This window comes from Labeo rohita, chromosome 5 (assembly GCF_022985175.1).
Source record: "Labeo rohita strain BAU-BD-2019 chromosome 5, IGBB_LRoh.1.0, whole genome shotgun sequence".
Taxonomy (NCBI): Eukaryota; Metazoa; Chordata; class Actinopteri; order Cypriniformes; family Cyprinidae; genus Labeo; species Labeo rohita.
The window spans coordinates 17,183,029-17,204,132 of NC_066873.1; the positions used below are offsets into that span (position 1 = coordinate 17,183,029).

Genomic DNA, 21,104 nt, shown 5'->3' on the forward strand with positions numbered 1-21,104 from the left:
AAATGTGTTGTCTCATTAAGCAGGTCACAGTCCAGAGACTTGTTCTGGGGTAAATGAGGGCAGCCATGGGTACAAAGTACTTGGCCCATGAGTGTTCTTTATGTGGGCAAACAATGCCTCTCAGTGCCAAGAGTCACTCAAGCATACTGCCACAAGCACTTTAACCGGACTGCCTGTTTTACTTTAACAAAGGTTATGAGTTTAATTGCTGAAACATTCACTCAGCTTTAGAAGGAGGGAAGAAAAATATGTGTTGCAAACATGCGAGTTCAAAACCTGACATTCTAGCATCAACATAATGTAATCATTTCCTCAAAGTCATGACATTATGAACATAAGCACTAGGGTTTTGCATTTTAAGGATTTGAATACTCGGCAGATAAAGTACTCATGAACTCATTTATGCAAATAAGCAATGACGCAATCACAACAAAAATGGTTGGCGCTGACAACCATGAGGGGCAGCACGGCAACAAACAATTATTTTGATAATCAATTAATCTAACGATTATTACATTGATTATTACAATGATTAATCGACAATTATTTTACTGATTAATCAGTAGGCTTTGTTCTGTTATTTAGCTTTTACAGTTAGTTAAAATATTGAGTTATATTCTAATGAATAAAACAAGGTATTTAGTTCAAATGTCGATTGTACAATTGTACAATTAAAAGTATTGCACAATAATTTTTTTTACAATACAAATAAACATCTGACACACAAAAATGAGATGTCAGAAGAGAGACATTCTCATTTACCATTTAATTAACTGTATGAAAACGTATTAATAAATTATAGCTAAATTATTTTATTCACAGAATTAACTCTCTTAAAACACCTTGTAGAATTATAATAATCGAAACAGTTCTGAGCTAGATTAAAGGGGTCATCAGATGCAAACTTCACTTATTCATGTTATTTGAACATTAATGTGTGTTGGCAATGTACAAATCTACCCTAATCTGTAAAAATAATATCGCCTTTTTCAAATCGAGCCGTTCTCAGATGCCTGTCAGTGTGCCGTCACACCGACAGAGGCTGCTCCCACGATAGCTGATTGACATGAGCGTCTTACCTCAGACCAGCTGTCACAGTCCAGTAACTTTCCTCGTTTCGACGCCGAATATCTCTGATTTAGCGATTGTGGTGTTGTGTTGCTGGATGTAATAATAAACATAGTGGTCGTCATTTACTCCCGACATCTGAGCCGCTGAAGATGCAGTGAATTACATTTGTTTGTGAATGGAATGCGTCTCCCGATCTACATATATCCGTCTATGTTTGCGCAAATCATTCGTGATCCAGCTTCACTTACAGCAGAAGTGTGTATAAGCGGTTTTTTTATAAATCTTTGCAATCGCCTTTCCTTATAACGTGGTAGTTAGGAAGTTTAGCGGCTAAACGCGGCTAAAGTAAACAAGCTCGTCACTCCACAGAGAGAAGAGAGGGGCGGGGTGAACAGAGCTCACTTGCATTAAAAGGAACAATCCCTCAGAATGAGATGATTTTTGCAGAGCTCATTTTGACAAGGTAAAAAGGGTGTTGTTTTACAAAACCACTGAGAATTTTTAATCAAAGTATATTAGAGACTTTTCATTAAGACCCTAAAGAATCATGTCAACTTGTGGAAAATGGGCATCCGATGACCCCTTTAAGCTTTAATCTGTGCAAACTAAACTATCATTTTAATGCAATAATAATATTTATTTATTCATTTATTTTTGCATGCATTCATTTACAAATAAGATTTTATCATTAGCTAGCTCCACACTGGACAGCTGCTTTATAACAGAACATCAAGCTGTAATTCTAACTGATGGTGACACTGACACTGATTTTTCATGTTAAATACGGTCAGTCTATTGTATAACTATTGTATATGTCGCCCTAGAGGCGACATATAGCGCCACTGTGCTCCCCTCCCACTTCACTTCCTGTCTAGCTACTGTCCTATCATAATGAATGCCAAAAAATGACAAAAACCCAATATGAATAATACAATTTTATTGCATAAAAATGTACATTTTAAAAAAAAAGTTGTGAATTATAAATTTATGATGGAAAAATGCAATCAGTTCAAATAAATAAATAAATTAAACAGTTAGTTCCAATCCTCAGTTACGATTGGTCAGCAGCTGTGTTTTATTAACGATAAAGCGCGGATATGACCCTTTCACCCTACGGTTCTGTGTATCGTTGAGCAACACCCTTAGCAACCACCCTTAGCAATGTAATCAATAATGTAGCATCAAAAATGTTCCGTGTATTATGTATTTTGGCAGAATTAACTGCTTGATATTTATTTAATGAAGTATGAGTGACCCCTGTTGGCATTATGTTGCATCTTTCATCTTTAATTTTGAGACTACGCCCTTCCCCCATCAGAGAAACTCTTCTCATGCAGAGATATGTTGATGTTTGTGCGTGTCTGTTGGGAAGCCCACAGTTTCCGAAGAGAGGAGGAAATATTACAGTATTTATTGGTTTTCTGTTTCAGGTATGATTCTTTATGTCTTCATGAAACTTATGTTGTGCCACAAATTGGTCTGTTTTAAAACTAATAAAATGGAAAACAGATGTTTTCACATGCTGAGAGATAAGCAGACATACACTACCGTTCAAAAGTTTGGGGTCAGTACATTTTTATTGCTTTTTTTTTTTAAAGAAATTAATACTTTTATTCACCAAGGATGTATTAAGTTAATAATTAAAAGTTTATTAAAAGTTAATAATAAATAATTTACATTGTTATAAAATATTTATATTTTGAATAAATACTGTACTTTTTAAACTTGTTATTCATGAAAGAATCCTGAAAAAAAAAAAAATTACAGGTTCCAAAAAATATTTGGCAGTACAACTGTTGATATTATCCAACATTGATCATTCTAATAATAAATCCACATATTAGAATGATTTCTGAAGGATCATGTGACACTTAAGACTGGAGTAACAGCTGATAAAAATTCAGCTTTTCATCACAGGAATAAATTCTATTTTAAAGTATGTTAAAATAAAAAACATTATTTTATATTGTAAAAACATTTTGCAATATTACTGTTTTTTTTTTTGTATATTTTTAATCAAATAAATGCAGCCTTGATGAGCATAAGAGACTACTTTAAAGACTATTACAAGTCTTACTGACCCCAAACTTTTGAACGGTAGTGTATGTGTGCAAGAAAATATCATATGGTGTTTAAAAAAAAATTAATGACATAGTGGATAAGAAGAGTTCCTATTCTCTGTTGTTACTTGAGCTCCATAATATGAGCCATATTACATCGGAACATTCTCTTACCGTTTACTGCTGCTGTCAGGAACATTTCTTTTAGCAGATGGACAGCATTTAACGAACTTGCTTCAAAAAAGTAACATATCAATACATACATTTTTGGTTTTAATATTTTTTATTGTGTTGTAACCATTTTATAAAAGCAATAAGGTACTTGAGGCCGTGCTGTATTGTGCATAGGTCACGGCTGAAGGGGTTGCAGACGTTTACAAATGTGATGCAGTTTTGTGTTTTCACGTCCAATCATTGCTGTCACCCACGCCTAATGAATCTTTTCACTTCTTGTGTGTTACCTAACACCACTTCCTTTGGCTCTACTAACACCTCTTATCCACCGGCAACGCATTCGTGATTTCTATGTCAGCCAAAGTACACAACCAGGCAGAGCTGTGGCTGATAATTAGGAAGAGGAAGAGGCAGTCGTGTCATTGTTTCTATTAGCAGGCCTTATTTGCATCCACTCACCTCCTCGACCTCCTGAGAACCCTGTTTTTAATTTGAACATCTAATGAGGGAACAAACAAGTGCGGCTCCAGAATGGAGAACAGGCTGACTCATCCATCATGCTCTCCTTTCATTACATAAACATGGACGTGAGCTTCGAGAGCTCCAAACAATAGCGGAAGCATTCTCTTTTTTTTAATAAAGCACATTCAGCGGTTATTTGATTTACAACTCATGTATCCGTTCACTTATGAGGCGACCGGGAAATTGAGTGAACAAACAGAATATTCAAACATTAACATCTTTCTTTGATGGCCACAATTGGACAATTAGAGGCTGAAATTAGACAACATATTAGCTCTTTTTGTTCTAGCACGTGATTGAAGCATATTAAATGCAATGGCAGATGTGCAGAACCCACATCTAGGGAAAACGAATATTCATCGGTTTAACCTCCACAACACGACGCTTCCCTGGGCACGCTTACCGCATCTCTGATGATGGAAAACATTCACGCATACACCTGCAGCCTTGTTCGTGCATGTCGCCGTCTAATCAAATTAAGCCAAGTAAACACCCTGCAATTTCAAGAGAGATTTCAAATAATCCTCTAAGCATCACTGCTGATATGCATGCATGCATGACAAAAAAAGATTATAATTGGCTTTCATTAGAGTGAATGAGGGTGAAGAGAATCAGCCCAATCCAATATCGGGCTTCCTTTAGGGACGAGACTTGCTGTTTGAGAACACGGCGTCCTGTGCGCTTCGATGTCAGCGCCGTCCCAGCACATTTTACCAGCAGAACTAATGCACATGCATTAACATCTGTTCTGCTGCTGCTGCTTTGATGTTAATATGGCTCTGATGACACCATGAGTGCAAAGACGAGCAGAGTCATAGGCCATGCATGACTGACACATCTCTGGGGCAAGCAGTGCAAGACCTGCCAGCAGAAGCAGGCAAACATTATGAAAGACTTGGCTGAGAAAAGTAGGCCACACATTCCTCATTTGATAGACAACACATGGCACAGGGCCGAGGTTTAACACTAGGTTAGCATTAAAATGCCATGGTCAATGCCTCCACCTGTCTTACCTGCTTCATGTATGTCCCAACTCTCTGAAGTACTTCTTACATGTAATGTAAATTACACATTTTCATTTTTATAAACTTTACCTCCATTCTGTGTGCTTCTTTCAAAAAAAAAAAAATCAAAAACATATTTCTTTGTTCTTCCCCCTGTTTATTGTTCTGCACATCAGTCGCCACTTTGTACGCGCTGTTCTCTCTCCATGTTATTCCCTCCCTCCTCTCCCTGACTGCCTTTGCTTTCCATCTCTGTAAGCACATTCCAGGCTGTGGTCTGGGCCTGGCTGCCTCCGAAGCAGCAGGTTCCCAAACCCTGAGGAACCATCTCTCTGTTGGAGTGGAACTGGCTAGAACACTTCCTCTCTCAATGAAAACCAGGCTCTCATGAGGCCATGGCTTAAACACAAAGTGTTGTACAATACCTCTGATGTTTCCAAACATATTTCACAACTGAAGTGACCCAAAAATAAGTATAATTTGACTGAGTCAACCTCTTCGCATCAGGTTTTCTAAAAATAAAATATGCATTTAAAACACTAGTGTACACTAGTGTTCAAAATACAGAAAGGACAGTGATCTTGTGAAATATTACAATTTAAAATAGCTCTTTCCTACAAATATGTAATATAAGTCTCAGGTGTCCCCAGAAGGTGTCTGTGAAGTTTCAGCCCAAAATACCCCACAGATCATTTATTATATCATTATATCAAAATGCCTTTTTGAGTGGAAGTGGAAACATGCTGTTTTCTGAGCACACGCATCCGAAGTACGCGCACAGAAAGCGGCTGTCACGCGGCATTTGAGTACTAAACTAAGTTCTCTTTCATGTCTCATTGCACTTAAACTCTCAAATACACAAAGGTTAATGTTAATTAGAACTGGTACACAACGTTGACACTGTGGGTGGAAACGTGCAGATTAAAGGGCGGTAATATTATAATAAGAACCAATTACCACGTCACGGGGGAAGCAAAAACTGAGCGGCTCATTTTTCACATGCTTGCAAATAAAGGCTTACCAAAACAAAGTTTTTCACATTTTCTGGGTTGGTGGAAGCACCAGGGACCCAATAACAGTACTTAAACACAGAAAAAGTCAAATTTTCCTGATATGTGTCCTTTATTTTAAAACGTAATTTATTCCTGTGATGGCAAAGCAGTTTTAATTTTCATTAGCCATTTCTCCAGTGTTCAGTATCACATGATCCTTCAGAAATTATTATAATATGCTGATGTGGTACTCAAGAAACATTTTTTCTAATTATGATGTTAAAATGTTGAAAACAGCTGTGCTGCTTAATATTTTTGTGGAAACCGTCATTGATTTCTTTGATGAATATAAAAATCAAAAGTTTTTTTTTTAAGTATTAATTATGTTTGACCATATTATATTATATTATATTATATTATATTATATTATATTATATTATATTATATTATATTATATTATATTTTTTAATCAATAACATGAATAGAATGTGGCAAAGTAACATACACTGCTAATGCACTACAGTAAATAATCCAGAAACAGCTTTCCGTGCAAGTACAGAGACAGAGAAAAATGGACCATTAAAACCTGTCCACCAATCACAAACTGCAGAGGGGTTGTTAAATATGCTGGTGGTCCAAGAGAGATAACTATACAACACTTGGCAATTAGAGTGAATATAATGACGACATATACAACAGACAACTAAAATCCTATTCTAGAAAGAAAAAAAAGTTCTCTTAGAAGTGAAAGACCCTCAGCATGAGAAGGCAAGCACTGAGGACCACTGGGAAAAACAGCAGGGCCCAAATGTGAGACAGCACTCTGGCTCCTGTTTAAGATGCCAAAGCAGCTGTCACAACATTCAGCTGTGGTTCAACTCAGAGGATGAAAGACCTTCCTTTGTCTCCCTCTTGAGTGAGCTAACATCTGCCTGGCCAACAGCTTCAATGATCAGAAAAAAAAAAAAAAATCAAGTGTTTCAAATTCAAAGAGACATGGGTGGCTGAAGAAGAGGATCTTGGTAAAGAGATGAAAGAATGAGAGAGCGGGAAGAGCTGAAATCTTCCAGTAAATCTGCTGGAACACCAGAGGTATCCAACAACTTTGAGAGAAGAAACAAACAAAGGCTTAAGATGGAAGTACATACTAGATCAACATGCTCTTTGGAATCAAACACTTGATATTCTTTTGTGTGTGTGTGTGTGTGTACGTGTGCTTGTGGGTGACATTTGGACATCCTGATCCTTCCTCTGAACTGTGGGTGTGGGGAACGTGTCTGGCTTCACGCCAGCGTTCTGATCAGAAGTTCCATACAGCATGTTCTCGAGAACGGAGACCTCTCTAGGGAAAACTTAATAGTGTTTGGCATAAAAAAGAGGCTCTACATCAGTTCCAGTGACTATTAAAACAGAGGTGAGATCACAATAAAATAAAATAAAAATACATGAAATTTGCCTGTATTTCAGAAAATTGTACATGCAAAATAATTTAAGGATACAAAAATACAGAATTCTACATCAAATAAAACTAAAATGCACTGAATTATAATAATCCATTTTATAAAGCTATTTGTTTTATAAAGTCCTTCCGTATGTGCACTGCCTAAAAAGTCAATTGCTTGGCATGTTCAGCTCAGCTCAGTTTCCAAATAAAACATGTGTATTTTAACTTAACGGGGTAATTTATGATGATTGTTTTCAACAAAACAAATGGATCTAGACTCTAGACTTTGGGTCAAATCCTGGGAACATTTTGTAAAAGTAGTATAGTGTTAGCGATATAAGCAGTTAAGTCATATAGATATGAGATAGAGGAGTGTTTAGAAGCAGCTGAATAGGATAGTGATAAACAGTGATTTAAACTCTAATACCCTGCTTCTATGACAGGCTGTAAACACTTTATGCAATCATGAATTGTGGTGTATGTTATGCATGACCTAAGGATCAAATGTCTGCACTTCAAATGTCATTACTAAGCAAAAACAGAGAAAACATTAGTGAGTCTGAACACTGACAGCATATTGATAGTCTTCCATTTTGACTGAAAAAAAGATTAAATCTGTTTCCAAGTACAATTATCTGAAAGCTCATAAAAATCATTTGTGAGTTCTGTCCCTTTTGCTACTATCAAAACTTGCTCCCTAAATCACAAAGCACATCTAGTATGTCCATTACTCACAGCAGTAGATTCCAAGAAACAATTAATTTGACTAAGTACATCTTATCACTCTCAAATAATCTTAATTTTCTTCAAACAGCCTTAGGATGTGTCTAGGCTAGACTACACAGCAAATAAATTATTGAAACAGCAAATACAGTTTGTTTGCATTTGATTAAAAAAAGTAAATAAATAAAAAGTAATAATAATATTCAATTATGCAAGATGTTTTTGGCTGGACTTAGCCAAACTGCAGTTATGTCTAATGAATAAGGAACATTACTATATTTAGGTCCAGAAAAGGCATTGGCATACAAAAGCAATAACACTTTACAAAAAGGTCCTATTATTTAAGGTTAGTTAATGCATTATCTAACATTAAGCATTGCATTTGTTACAGTATCTATTAATCTTTGTTAATGGAAGTTTAAAAGAAAATGGTCTCCCTTTATACAAGGGGCCTTAACAACTATATACTTACATCAAAAATAAGTACAATATACTTATTGTGTTTATATTGTAGTGCAAAACACTTTTGCTGCTATCGAGGTGGGATACAGGTCAGGTTAGGGACAGTTAGGAAATAAAATGACCACAAATAATTACAGATGTAATTAAAGCTGAAAGCAGCGTAGAAAGGGCCCTCGCACCCGGGCTCACGACCACCCAGTGGCTTTAGGAAAACAGCGATCAGTGGGCAATATGCATTTAAAGTGGTAAATATAGAAGGAGTATGTCAAAGTCATTTATATGTGCCAAACTTCCTGCCGCCAAGTGGTGGCGCTACGACTATAACTGGATATTGGCATGTAGATGTGTTCAGGCCAGCACTTTTATCAAACATATGAAGTTTGGTGCAGTTCGAACATGGTATGTTTGATTTAGTGCAAAGCATGACATCCTGTTGTCAACAAGTGGTGCTATGATTATAAATGAATATTGTATGAGGAGTTGGTTGGAGCGTAAAACATGCCACTTCCTGTTGCCAGCAGGTGGCGCTATGAATATAACTAAATATGGTCGTGGGCATGTGTTCAGGACAGGACTCTCAAACTACAATGAAAACTCAAGATCTTCGCAATTTAATGTCACAAAGGGCTTTAGATTACACTTCCCCAATTTGGTGTTGATCTGTTGAAATCTCTAGGAGAAGTTAATTTAAATAACCTGAAAATGGCAAAAATGGCACAAAACTTCCCAAGAAATTTAAAAATAACAGACTTCCTGTAGGGTTTCAGACTTCGTATCAGGGGACTTTTTTGTAGGTATTGGTGTGTTACATGTGTCTACCAAATTTCACACGTTTTGAAACATAGCTCGAGGGGCACTTCATTGAAATGTTATAGGTGGCGCTATCGAGCCATTTTGCCACACCCACTTCAGAAACCTATATCAGATGTAAATTGTCACCACTTTTGGCGTGTGTGCAAACTTTCATGAGTTTTTTAAGCATGTTAAGGCTTATAATGTGATTCATTTTGGAGAAGAAGCAACTGAGGAATTCCAGTAGGGACCTTGCACCACCGGTGGCTTTAGGAAAACAGCAAACGGTGGGCAATATGCATTTAAAGTGTTCAGGACAAGACACTTATCAAACATGTGAAGTTTGGTGCAGATCAGACATTGTATGCCTGAATTATAACAACTTCCTTTTTCTTGGTAAAACATCGAAGTTTGTCAGGCCTCCACGAACACGGACAAACTCAAGATCTTCGCAACTTAATGTCACAAAGAGCTTTAGAGTAGACTTTGTGTATGTATTGGTGTGTTACATATATCTAAAAAATTTTGTACATGTATGTGAAACATAGTGGGAGGGGCACTTCGTTGAAATTTTATAGGTGGCGCTATCGAGCCATTTGCCACACCCACTTCTGAAACCCATATCAGATGTAAATTTTCACCACTTTTGACGTGGGCAAAGATTCATGAGTTTTCGAGCATGTTTAGGCCCACAAAAATGCGATTCATTCAAAAAAAAAAAAAGAGCAATTCCAATAGGGTTCTCGCACCACCTAATTACTTGCAGGTATTTTTTAAAATGTAAGTAAAATTTAAAAACATGTATGTACACAATAAGTGCACTGTACCAAATAATTGATTTAAATGTAAGTACATAGTAGTTAAGGCCACCTAATATAAAGTGGGACCAAAAAGATTATTAAAGTATTATTAAATGCTGAAATTAACTTTTACTACATGCTAAAGTTAAACTAACGTTAATGTTAACTTAAAGTTTTACCAAAATAAATAAATAGCATTCACATTTTATTCCTCAAAACCCCCACAACGTACAATCAGCGAGCTGTTGCAGTCATACTCCACCACAACACGCCTCATTAAAAAAGCTGAAGGATTAGTTCTGAGTCAATAATGCTATTCCAAGAAAATTACGGCATTGTGAAAAAGCTCTACTTCCTTTAAGATCATACTGAACACCTGCAAAAGCCAAATTAAACCTTTAAATAGGGCTGTGGTAATTATCTCCCACAGGCCTTGGAAAGAACACCTCTGCCTAGCGGCTAAAGGCTGACTTCTTAATATCTTGGCTCTAATGCGGCTCTTCAGAGGCTGAAAAAACTCCAGACATTTTATAGAGCACCCTAGAATATCTCAAAGGCACAGTCAGAATTATCCATCACCGTGCAGCTTCTAACAACACGGGAAGCTGGTTTGGGAAGTTTGCACTGCAGCTTCAACAAGTGGTCATCAAATAGTATATTGGTTCTCATAGTTTCATGTGTCAAACATGCATGATCAAATTACACTTCCAGGAACTGATAATTGCTTAATTTAGATGATTAAGTGGACAGTTATACAGAACTGAACTTGCATCTCTTTTCTTGGGTGGAAAGATAGAAGCTTAGGTGAACTTTTCTCACTCCTGTATTTACTGTACACCTAAATTTAGTTTCCCACAAGTCTACCATCCCCCAAACGTTCTTTTACTCATTGTGTCCGTTTCATCCCTGTCCCAGGCTGAATGTTTGGTTTGATCAAGCAGTAATCAAGCAGTAACACACCCAGGCAGAATCAACATCTAAGAGCCGCCGAGTGTTAACAGGAAGGAGTGAGTTTTCTAAATGCACATTTATCTGACTGAGCCTGACAGTTATTAAACAAATCCGGCATGAAGGAGCAAATTTGCTGCACAATGTATTTGCTCACATCTGTGTGTAACAGCAAGCAATATGAAACAGCAAGCGTGGGAGTTCTACAGTGAGGTCATTGTGTTTGCGAGCAAAGGGTGGGCTGACGGTGTGGCCCTCTGTAATAAAGTTGAATGGTTTAGGATTAGCCCGCTGTGCTGCGAGCATGCTTGCGCACAAAGAGGAAAGCTAACATGGCACATGGCAACCCTTGCTGACCACCCACACGCACACTGTACAATACCACCATTTAAAGCTCAGAACAGCAGTTGCAGGTAAACAATAAAACCATCACGGTGGATTAACAAGTGAAAGCCAGTGTTTCACATGCTAATTGTGCAAATGTTAGCTGGAAGGTGCTGATATTGGTCATTCTGAGGCTAAACATTAACGCTGCGAATGCTAAAGAGATAATCAGCTAGTTAAGATTGTAATTTGGTTTAAAAACAAGACTAACGACATGTACTATAGATTTAATCCAATGATCTCCAATCTACACAAAACTGCTGAGGGGATTTTTAAAGAATGAATGACTAACAAATAACCACAGAAAGAAAAACATTATTTGGAGGGTGTGTAATTGTTTGGAAGGCAGCGCAATATTCCTGAAAGCAAAGCCCTGAGCAATCTGATTGCTTAAGAATGAGACTTTCCAAGGGAAAGCACCTTCCTTTCTTAGTTTGCTTTCAGTTTCTCTGATATTAACAACAGTTCCTTACTTTCAAAGCACCGTTTTCCCGTAACATTCATTGCGGTGCCAAATTCATGTCCTACTAAAATGACACCATGCCTTGAGGCTAATTATTTACCAACTTTAGTGTAATAAAACAGGCGTACACACCTGAGCTGTTTGTTCGGCCTCGGTAGACATCATCGTAAGCCTTCCACTGCTGAGTGACTTGATATGCATGGATGAAGATCACCAGCACCCCCACCAAACAAATGAGAGGAACCAGGGCGGCCGTACAGAGAGCAGCATATACATTGGGTATGAAGCACCTACAAAGATGACAAAAAAGAATACTGTCAGTACACAAAGAGGACTGGTACTCAGGTTTTTAAGGTTGCGTGCTTGTGTATTCAGTATTCCGTGGAAGAAAGAACGTAAGTGAAATGGGTTTGGAACAAATGATGGAAGTCCTTATGAAGTAAGTTCATTGGAGCACAAAGACAAACCGAGAATGTTAATTTCTTGAGATTCTCTCTTTTTGTCTTTCTCTGACTCCTTTTCTCCTATCTGAGGAATTTCTTCCAGTCTGTATTTGTTTTTGTCCTGTATGCAGTTATGAAGTCTCTGACTGGAAAAGCTTTGGGAAACTCAATCCAGAGTAATCTTGTTATGACGTGATCTGTATCAAAATAAGTAGGAGTTGCATTCTGTTCACAGGCCTGGCATCTCTCTAGCCAGAGAAATAGAATAGACAAACACAGCCTGTGCTCATTTCATAGAGGAGAAATGGCACAATGTAGCCATAATAGAATTCAAAGCATGTGAAATGCCTGTAGGAAAATAAACAGCCCATTTTTCACTGGACTTCATCTGATCAGAATTTTGAAACACTGGCCTGGTTTAGCATAACATACTGTATATCTTCATGTACAAGCCACATAAAAACATTTCTGAAATAATAAACAGGTGATTATTTTTTCTAGTTTAACAGCGTTAAAAATATTTAACGCAGTTAACGCACATTCAGTCGTTCAACACTCACCTTCAGTCATAAAGATGCCATTAAACAAATATTAAAAATACACTGTTTTTATGTTGTTTATACTTTAATTTGAATATTGCAATGAAATTATTGCAAGATTGAAATTATTGCAATATAAAAGTATATTTAAAAACCTCAATGTTAAGTGTCAATTGACAACACTAAAATAAACATGTAGGTAATTATGTATGCAACAAATCCCTTTTCTAGTTGTGATCCCTGCAAAGTGACTACAGCAATACCAACATAGGGCTTCCTCTTTAAACACACTTATCACGAATTTTATCTAGAGAGATGTCATGCGATACACACTGTAAATGACTTGAGACACAAACACTCGTCAAACACGTTCATCCAGTGCATATTTGCATAGAAAAACAACGGAAAATCAACGTAAGGAATGCAAAAACATATTCCGTCTTCCGCCTACAAATGTCACAGCCAGTCTAGTTTTGTTCTCATTTAATTTATCCACTTATATTGTTAGCAAAGTTTTCTTGTGCCAAAATATGTATTTTAATTGTTTTCCTCTAGTGTTGTTATAAACGCCATTTTTGCTCACTGAAATCTAAATAAAATAAAATAAAATAAAATCAAATAGTCTGTGCCGATAGCCTTGTGGGCAGCGTGCCGACATACAGCGCCGTTGCTCTCAGGTGTGCCATGTTCGAATCCCGACTCAAGGATCCTTTCCCAATCCCACCCCCCCCCTCTCTTTCCCACTTCATTCGTCAACTCTGACCTGTCCTGTCACAATAATAGCAAAAAAAATGCCAAAAATAGATCTTTTAAAAAAATATAATAATAAAAATAAAATAAATAAATAAATAAATAAAGTCCTTTATTTAAATGAAAATGAGAAATGACGCATTGGCAACAAAAGTAAACACAAAAATAAAACTGAAATAAAACCAAAGGTAAATAGAAAAAAATAATATAATAAATGAATAAATAAATAAATAAATAAAAATGACAAAAGCACATAAAAATTACTCAAACTTAAGTTACACTGAAAATTAAAAAACAAAAATAAATGATCTATGGAAGTAAAAAAAAAAAAAAAAAATTCAATGAAAATAAAGTTTCGACTGCCGAGTAAGATCTTTTAATGAACAGTTTATTTGCAAAAACAGGTAACACCATTTTTATTTATCTTCAGAAATCTTAATAAATTTTTTTTATTGTGCATTCCAAGTAATATCACTCAAACTGCAGTTGGGTTGTTTTAAGTAATAATAACTTAAACAAATACAGGTAATTTAGAAAATTAAAGTTTATTGAAAGTAATTTTTTTAGTCAAAAGTCATGTTTCAGAGTTAAAACATGCTGTGTTTATCTTTGTAATCTTGTCAGCTGACAATGTAGACGCCTGACAAACGTTGTTGTGATCATAGACTGCATAGTTGTGATTACACGCAAAACAGGGAGGAGCTTTTCCCTCACCATTGTAACATGCTGCTTTTGCAAGGCACCGTGAAAGAGTTTCAGCTTTTATTTTCGTTTTACGCCCTGAAGAAGATATCACAGGTTCATCAAGTTCGTTGAAATTATCCATACTTACTTTTAGTCAGCTTTGACGAAACTCCTCTCATCTAGTGCGTCTTTTCAAAATGGCTGGCAGTCTTGTCACCTGACCTGAGTACAGCGTGCCGATTCGCTAAAAAAACTTAGCAGCCTCTGTTCACAAACAGAAGGGTGCTTGTCAGCTTCGACAGTAAAAGGTGAACTCGTGATGCCTTGAAAGTGGACAATACCTGCTTTTTTTTACAAATCGTGTTTAGGGTTCAGATTGCGCTATGTGTGGAGAATAATGCACGGCACTCAGTTTTTTGCAAATAAACTATTCAAATAGATTGTTTATATAGAACATCAAATAATTTTATTTCAAATACAAAGAATAGAAGTTGTATCTTGACCCCTTGAAAAAACCTGTTAATGCTAAATGATGGAAATGATCTGACCAATTTCTATTCATATATACAGAGAGATTTGATGTGTGTTAAAATCCGACCTTTAAGCTAACGTGCTTCTATTTCTACAAGCATTTGACTCCTCCCAGGCCGCTGAAGCCCTGTGGTACGGGAAAAGGCGAGAACTGTGGTGGCTTGTGAGGTGAGGTGACATCATTTGTTTGTTCTTGGAGAGAGAGCGAGCTGTTTGGCTTTCATGAGTCAACTGGGAGTTTACTTGCTTAGAGCTGCTTTGAGACAGGGCGGAGAGGAGTAACTGTAGTCTTCTGTTATCACTACAGGCTTGGTTGGGGCGAAACCGAACATATGCACAGTCACAGCTTGTGACCTCATACACACAGAGGGGCTAAAAATAGCAGCTGTTCCCGACTTACCAACAACAGACCCTGACCACACACAATCAATGTAAACAGGCCAAAGAAGACAGCGCATATGAGACAGAAAATTGCTTACAATACATTACCACAGGAAATGAGTAACTATGAGTCCAAAATGTGAGCAATTACATTTGTCGGCTTCATGAAGGGCTTCACGGGGTTCAAGGGAAGGTCTGCGTACTGTCATGTTTTACTAAAGAATATGTACTTAGTAACAGTTTGAGGACAAATTTGTTAAGATATTTCACATTAAAGATGTTTACATATAGTCCACCAGAGAAAATAATAGTTGAATTTATAAAAACGACCCCATTCAAAAGTTTACGTACACTTGATTTTCAATACTGTGTTGTTACCTGAATAATCCAAAGTTTTTGCGTTTTTTTTTTTTTTTTTTTTTGTTTAGTGATAGCTGTTCATGAGTCCCCTATTTTGTCCTGAACAGTTAAACTGCCTCCTCTTCTTCAGAAAAATCCTTCAGCTCCCACAAATTCTTTGGTTTTTCAGCATTTTTGTGTATTTGAACTCTTTTCAACAATGACTGTAAGATTTTGAGATCCATCTTTTCACACTGAGGGACAACTGAGGGACTCATGTGCAGCTATTACAGAAGGTTCAAATGCTCACTGATGCTTCAGAAGGAAACACAATGCATCAACAGCCGTGGGTGAAAACTTTTGAACAGAATAAATTTGTACATTTTTCTTATTTTGCCTAAATATCATATTTTTTTCATTTAGTACTGTCCTTCAGAAGCTACAGAAGATACATGTTTCCCAGAAGACAAAATAAGTTCAATTTACCCTGATCTTCAAAATGTAACAAGTTTTTACCCCCCTGGCTCTTAATGCATCATGTTTTCCTTCTGAAGTATCATTGAGCTTCTTTAACAGTTGCATATGAGTCCCTCAGTTGTCCTCAGTGTGAAAAGATGGATCTCAAAAATCAAACAGTCATTGTTGGAAAGGGTTCAAATACACAAAAAAGAATTTGTGGAACCTGAAGGATTTTTCTTAAGAACAGCGGGCAGTTTAACTGTTCAGGACAAACAAGTTACTCATGAACAACTATCACTAAACAAACAAACAAAAAAACACAGCTGTGGATCAGGTAATAACACAGTATTAAGAAACAAGTGTATGTAAACTTTTGGATGCAGGTCGTTTTTACAAATCCAACTATTATTTTCTTGTGGACTATTTGTAAACGTCTTTTATGTGAAATATCTTATTCAGGTCAGTACTAAATAAAAAATGACATGCATTTTGTATTTACCCTGTTATTTTGGTAATATAATTAACATTTTGTAGATTCTGCAAGGTGTATGTAAACTTTTGACTTCAACTATATGTGTGTGAGAGAGAGAACATATATTAACTAACTTACAGATCTCCTTGCACCAGGCCATACACACTATGAATGCTCCATCCAAAGCCTCCCAGCAGGACTACGACCAGAATGATGATGACCAGAGCAGGAAGTCCCCAGCTGAGCAGGAAGTAGAGAAGATATCGTCTCTCTGTGTGCTCATCATTCATCACCAATATCTGCCAGAAGTTTATGGCCTGGGAAAGACAACACAAATGTTACTAAACAAATAAACAGAAACATTACCGGTTTCTAAACAAGCCAGATTCATAAAAAAAGATAGCTGATTAATGTTTTGATAAGACTAGGCATCAGGAACCAACTACCAAATAGACATCTGCTGACTATCTGTTGGTTATATGACACGGCAACATCAGCCATTAGTGCTATCAAGAACTAATACTTTCTTGGTCTATGCATTCAGTCAGTCTACTTCAATTGTGGTGAGGAGGTACTAAAATAGAGAGATCAAAATCAAGTCCTGAGTTGGCAGCTTCATCCATCAGTATTAGCTCCATAAATGGATAGGAACAGCGGCAGCTCTGTTTTGCTGTGCTGGGAACTTGGATAAGAGATGAAGAGAAAAGAAAAGCTGGCAGAATGCTGTATTAGCTTTTAGGTGTCCAAACACTTTGCAATCCCTCTCCAGCCTCTTTGTAATTATGGAAGAGGTTGGCACCCCGCCACTGAGATTGCCCTGTCTCGCAACTTCCATTGATCCGTCACTTCAGTATAGGGAGTCTCCGGGATCTATTGAATGGCTATTTTCGCACAGGGTGAAACACGAGTCCCAGTGCATAGGAAAGAACTCCTAGATCAATAGCTTTCATTGATAAAGTGTATTTTTTTCAGCGCCCTTTTAAAGTAGGCGTGGAACATCTGCACTATTTCCATTGAAGACTGGAATACACTACACGACTTCTGTCCAGATTTGCTGTCTGAAGGACTGAACAGTTGTTGAAAGTCAGTCTGTAGATTTCAAACAGTCAGAGCTGGCAAATTATGTAGCGAATGATGGGAAAACATTAAAGTGTTTAAAGACTTATTTTTGGCTTTTCTGCCTTTGTTATGATAGGATAGATCACAGCTGACAGGAAGTGAAGTGGAGAAGAGAGAAGGGGGCGAGATCAGGAAAGACCCTCGAGCCGGGATTCGAACTCGGGACGACAGTAGCACAACGGCACTGCCCCCAAGGATATCGGCGCCGACCAGTCAAAAGTTTTTGATTTGTAATCTTTTTAAAGATGTCTCTTCAGCTCATTAAGCCTGCATTTATTTGATCCAAAATACAGAAAAAGCAGTAATATTGTGAAATATTTGTACTATTTAAAATAACTGCTTTCTATTTGAATATATTTTAAAATGTAATTTATTCCTGTGATCAAAGCTAAATTTTCAGCACCAGTCCTCAGTGTCACATGATCCTTCAGAAATCATTCTAATATGCTGATTTGCTGTTCAAAAAAAGTTTTTTTTTTTTTTTTGGAGCAGTAAATCAGAATATTAGAATGATTTCTGAAGGATCATGTAACTGGAGTTATGATGCTAGAAACTCTGCTTGGAAAACACAGGAATAAATTACATTTTAAAATATATTTAAATAGAAAACTGTTATTTTAAATAGTAAAAATATTTCAGAATTTTACTGTTTTTGCTGTACTTTGGATCAAATAAATGCAGGCTTGGTGAGCAGAATAGGCTTTTAAAATTAAAAATCTTAAACATTAAAACCCTTACTGTTCAAAAACTTTGAAGTACTGGTAGCGTACTTGATATTTTAAGCTAATTCTAGAATGCATATTTTCATATTGTGGCTTCAAGCAATGAGGCTGTGTTTTGAAACAATCATTTCACATGTAATTATCACATCACATAAGTTCGGCAAAGCTTTATTACAGGCTCATTTGCCAGCTGTTTTGAGACTGTTTTGAAGCAAAGACAAGCACATGTTCAAATCATTCTCTCCAGGACGCAAATACTTTCCAGCCTGACTCACGATTTACCTTTTCCACAAAAGACAACTTTTTTGTAATTAATTCCATATGCGTTTCATAAACTCTGCACATCAACACACTTACATAAACATTGTGTCACACACACTGGCCTTTACACTTTGTCCCTTCCACAACTCGTTGCTCCATCCACCAAAAACCTATTTTTGCAATTAGCCGGTTAGTTTATTTCATGTTCTTTTGCATAATCTTTCAACACCAGTGTATCAAGTGCCAATAGAGATTACATGCACTACGTAAACTGCTAAGCCCCTGATGTTTTTCAGCGCCATTGAGGAAAACAAGATAATCCCACTATGTGAGCAAAACAGCCTTTGATTTCAAGGAGTTCATTTTAGGTGAGAGGTTCCTCAAGGGTCAGTGCTCGGTCCTATGTCTTTTCAAACTACAGGGAGAAATCCAATGCAACATGAACCCAGATGTTTGTGTTCTGTGTGGGTCTTTGAGGGATTAAAAGCCATGTTCTTTTTTCATTTCATTAAGCATGTTAGAGCCAAATCCTGTTTTTGCTTTCGCGGAACAAGACGACCTTCATAGCTTTGAGTGAGTTGACTTCCAGAGACTGGTTTTCGTGCTTAGAAGGGATTACCGTACAAAGGAAAGGAGCAGACGAAAGGGTACAGGTCCAGCAAGATTTATAGAATGGATTTTCAAAAGGTCTCTGAACAGCTATTGCAGGCGTGCAAGAACACCTGCCTGCAAAATCTCCATCAGAAGAATCAGACGTAGCTGGAACATGTCAAGCAGCACGTAAATCTTGTGTTTTCTAACTGACTGAACTACGTGCGTGAATCAGGCCCATTCCTGAGCCAACAATGAAAGGTTATGATCAAACATTTATAAAGAACAAGACACTATTTAACCAAGAGGAATGTGTTATTTTACACATGCACACACACAATTTACTTTATTGTTTTATGAAAACTTTCCAATGACATAATTCTATACCAATAATTCCACATCTGCTAAGCTTAACCCTACCCCTAAACCTGACCCCCACACAAAGCATTTTGGCATTAATGAAAAATGTCTAAAATGTCACATTGTCACATACCTGGACCTCACAAACATACTTGGCTTAGTAAGACAACTTTTTGATACAAGCTTCCTGTTTTATGGTGTGATATTTATGTGCAAACATTCCCTTATCTTCATCATCTTTGTTGGTTTCTCAAAAGCTCTTATAAGTTTATGCCCTAATCATACTTACAAATACACATCAAAGAAAAAAGTAGAACCAAGAAACTAGGTTTCAGATGATCTGTTTTGAGGTTTTAAACATTTGGGTAAGAGGGTAAAACCTTTTCAGACAGTCTATTGTCTGAGGGCAAGATATACCGAACATTACATACTCAACAATGAAAAAGGAGGTGTGTGATTGATGAAATATTGTGAAATTTCTGTTTTACCCTCTGCGTAAGCTTATTGTTCAAATGAACGGTTGTGCCACACCTTCAACTGACCTGTGGTAAAACCTTTAATCTGAAAATTTGCCTTCAAATAGTTCACCCAAGACATAGTTCACCCAAAAATAAATGTATTGTCATCATTTACTTACCTTATGTTGTTCCAAACCTGTATGAATTGCTTTCTTCTACTGAACACGAAAGAAGGTATTTTGAAGAATGTTGGTAACCAAACAGTTGCTGGTATTCATTGACTTCCATAGTATTTTTTTCCATACTATGGAAGTCAACGGCTACTTGCAACTGTTTGGTTAGCAACATTTCTCAAAATATCTTATTTTGGTGACATTGTAAGAGATTTTTCATTTGTAAGTGCACTCTATGCCTTTGAGAAGTATAGAATTATCTTCACATTACCTTGAATTAAAGGACTAGTTTACCCAAAAATGAAAATGACCCCATGATTTACTCACCCTCAAGCCATCCTAGGTGTATATGACTTTCTGCTTTCATACGAATACAATTGAAGTTCTTCCAAGCTTTATAATGGCAGTGAATGGGTGTTGAAATTTTGAAGTCCAATAAAGTGCGTCAATCCATAATAAAAAGCGCTCCCAATGACTCTGGAGGGTTAATAAAGGCCTTCTGAAGTGAACAGATGTTTGTGTAGAAAAAATATCCATATTTAAAACCCCATAAACAGGTGTGCACACAAGCGGTCCGCAGGTTCGCATGCGCGACCAAAATAAGAAATGCGCTGTGAACATAAGTTCAAAGCGCGCATTTGTGTACTGACATGGTTGACGGTTGTTAATGCACAATTACCATTTTAGATCGACAAACTATATAAGATTTCTATTCTAACTGTAAGCATAATTCTAGGCTATCTGTTGCCGTTTTCAAAGCACAGTGCAAAAATGTGACATTTTATTCACTGAATGCTCTTCAGTCAGAAGCGCTAAACCTGGGAGCGCATGCACTTACTTGCCAGAACCCTGACAAAATAAAAGCTTGCTAATTTTAGGTCTGAAAATGATGAAAATTCATATAAAAATGTAAATATGATTATTTTATTTTTAAGTTTGCTATAAAATAATTTTATTTTTATTTTAAAACTTACTTTACTATA

The 21,104-nt window shown here is 36.7% G+C and overlaps 1 protein-coding gene and 1 long non-coding RNA gene across 2 annotated transcripts in view; one reads left to right on the top strand and one right to left on the bottom strand.

The window, feature by feature from the left end:
- The window catches only part of adgrv1 (adhesion G protein-coupled receptor V1), a 175,313-nt gene that overhangs the window by 12,117 nt on the left and 142,092 nt on the right, over positions 1 to 21,104 (bottom strand). The window contains 2 exon segments of the mRNA XM_051109062.1: positions 11,972 to 12,129; positions 16,576 to 16,754. Of these exon segments, the coding sequence (XP_050965019.1) occupies positions 11,972 to 12,129; positions 16,576 to 16,754 (337 nt within the window).
- On the top strand, positions 14,352 to 16,709 carry LOC127164911 (uncharacterized). The gene is made up of 3 exons (XR_007827719.1): positions 14,352 to 14,954; positions 15,094 to 15,306; positions 16,593 to 16,709. It is a non-coding gene; the product is annotated as an uncharacterized LOC127164911 (long non-coding RNA).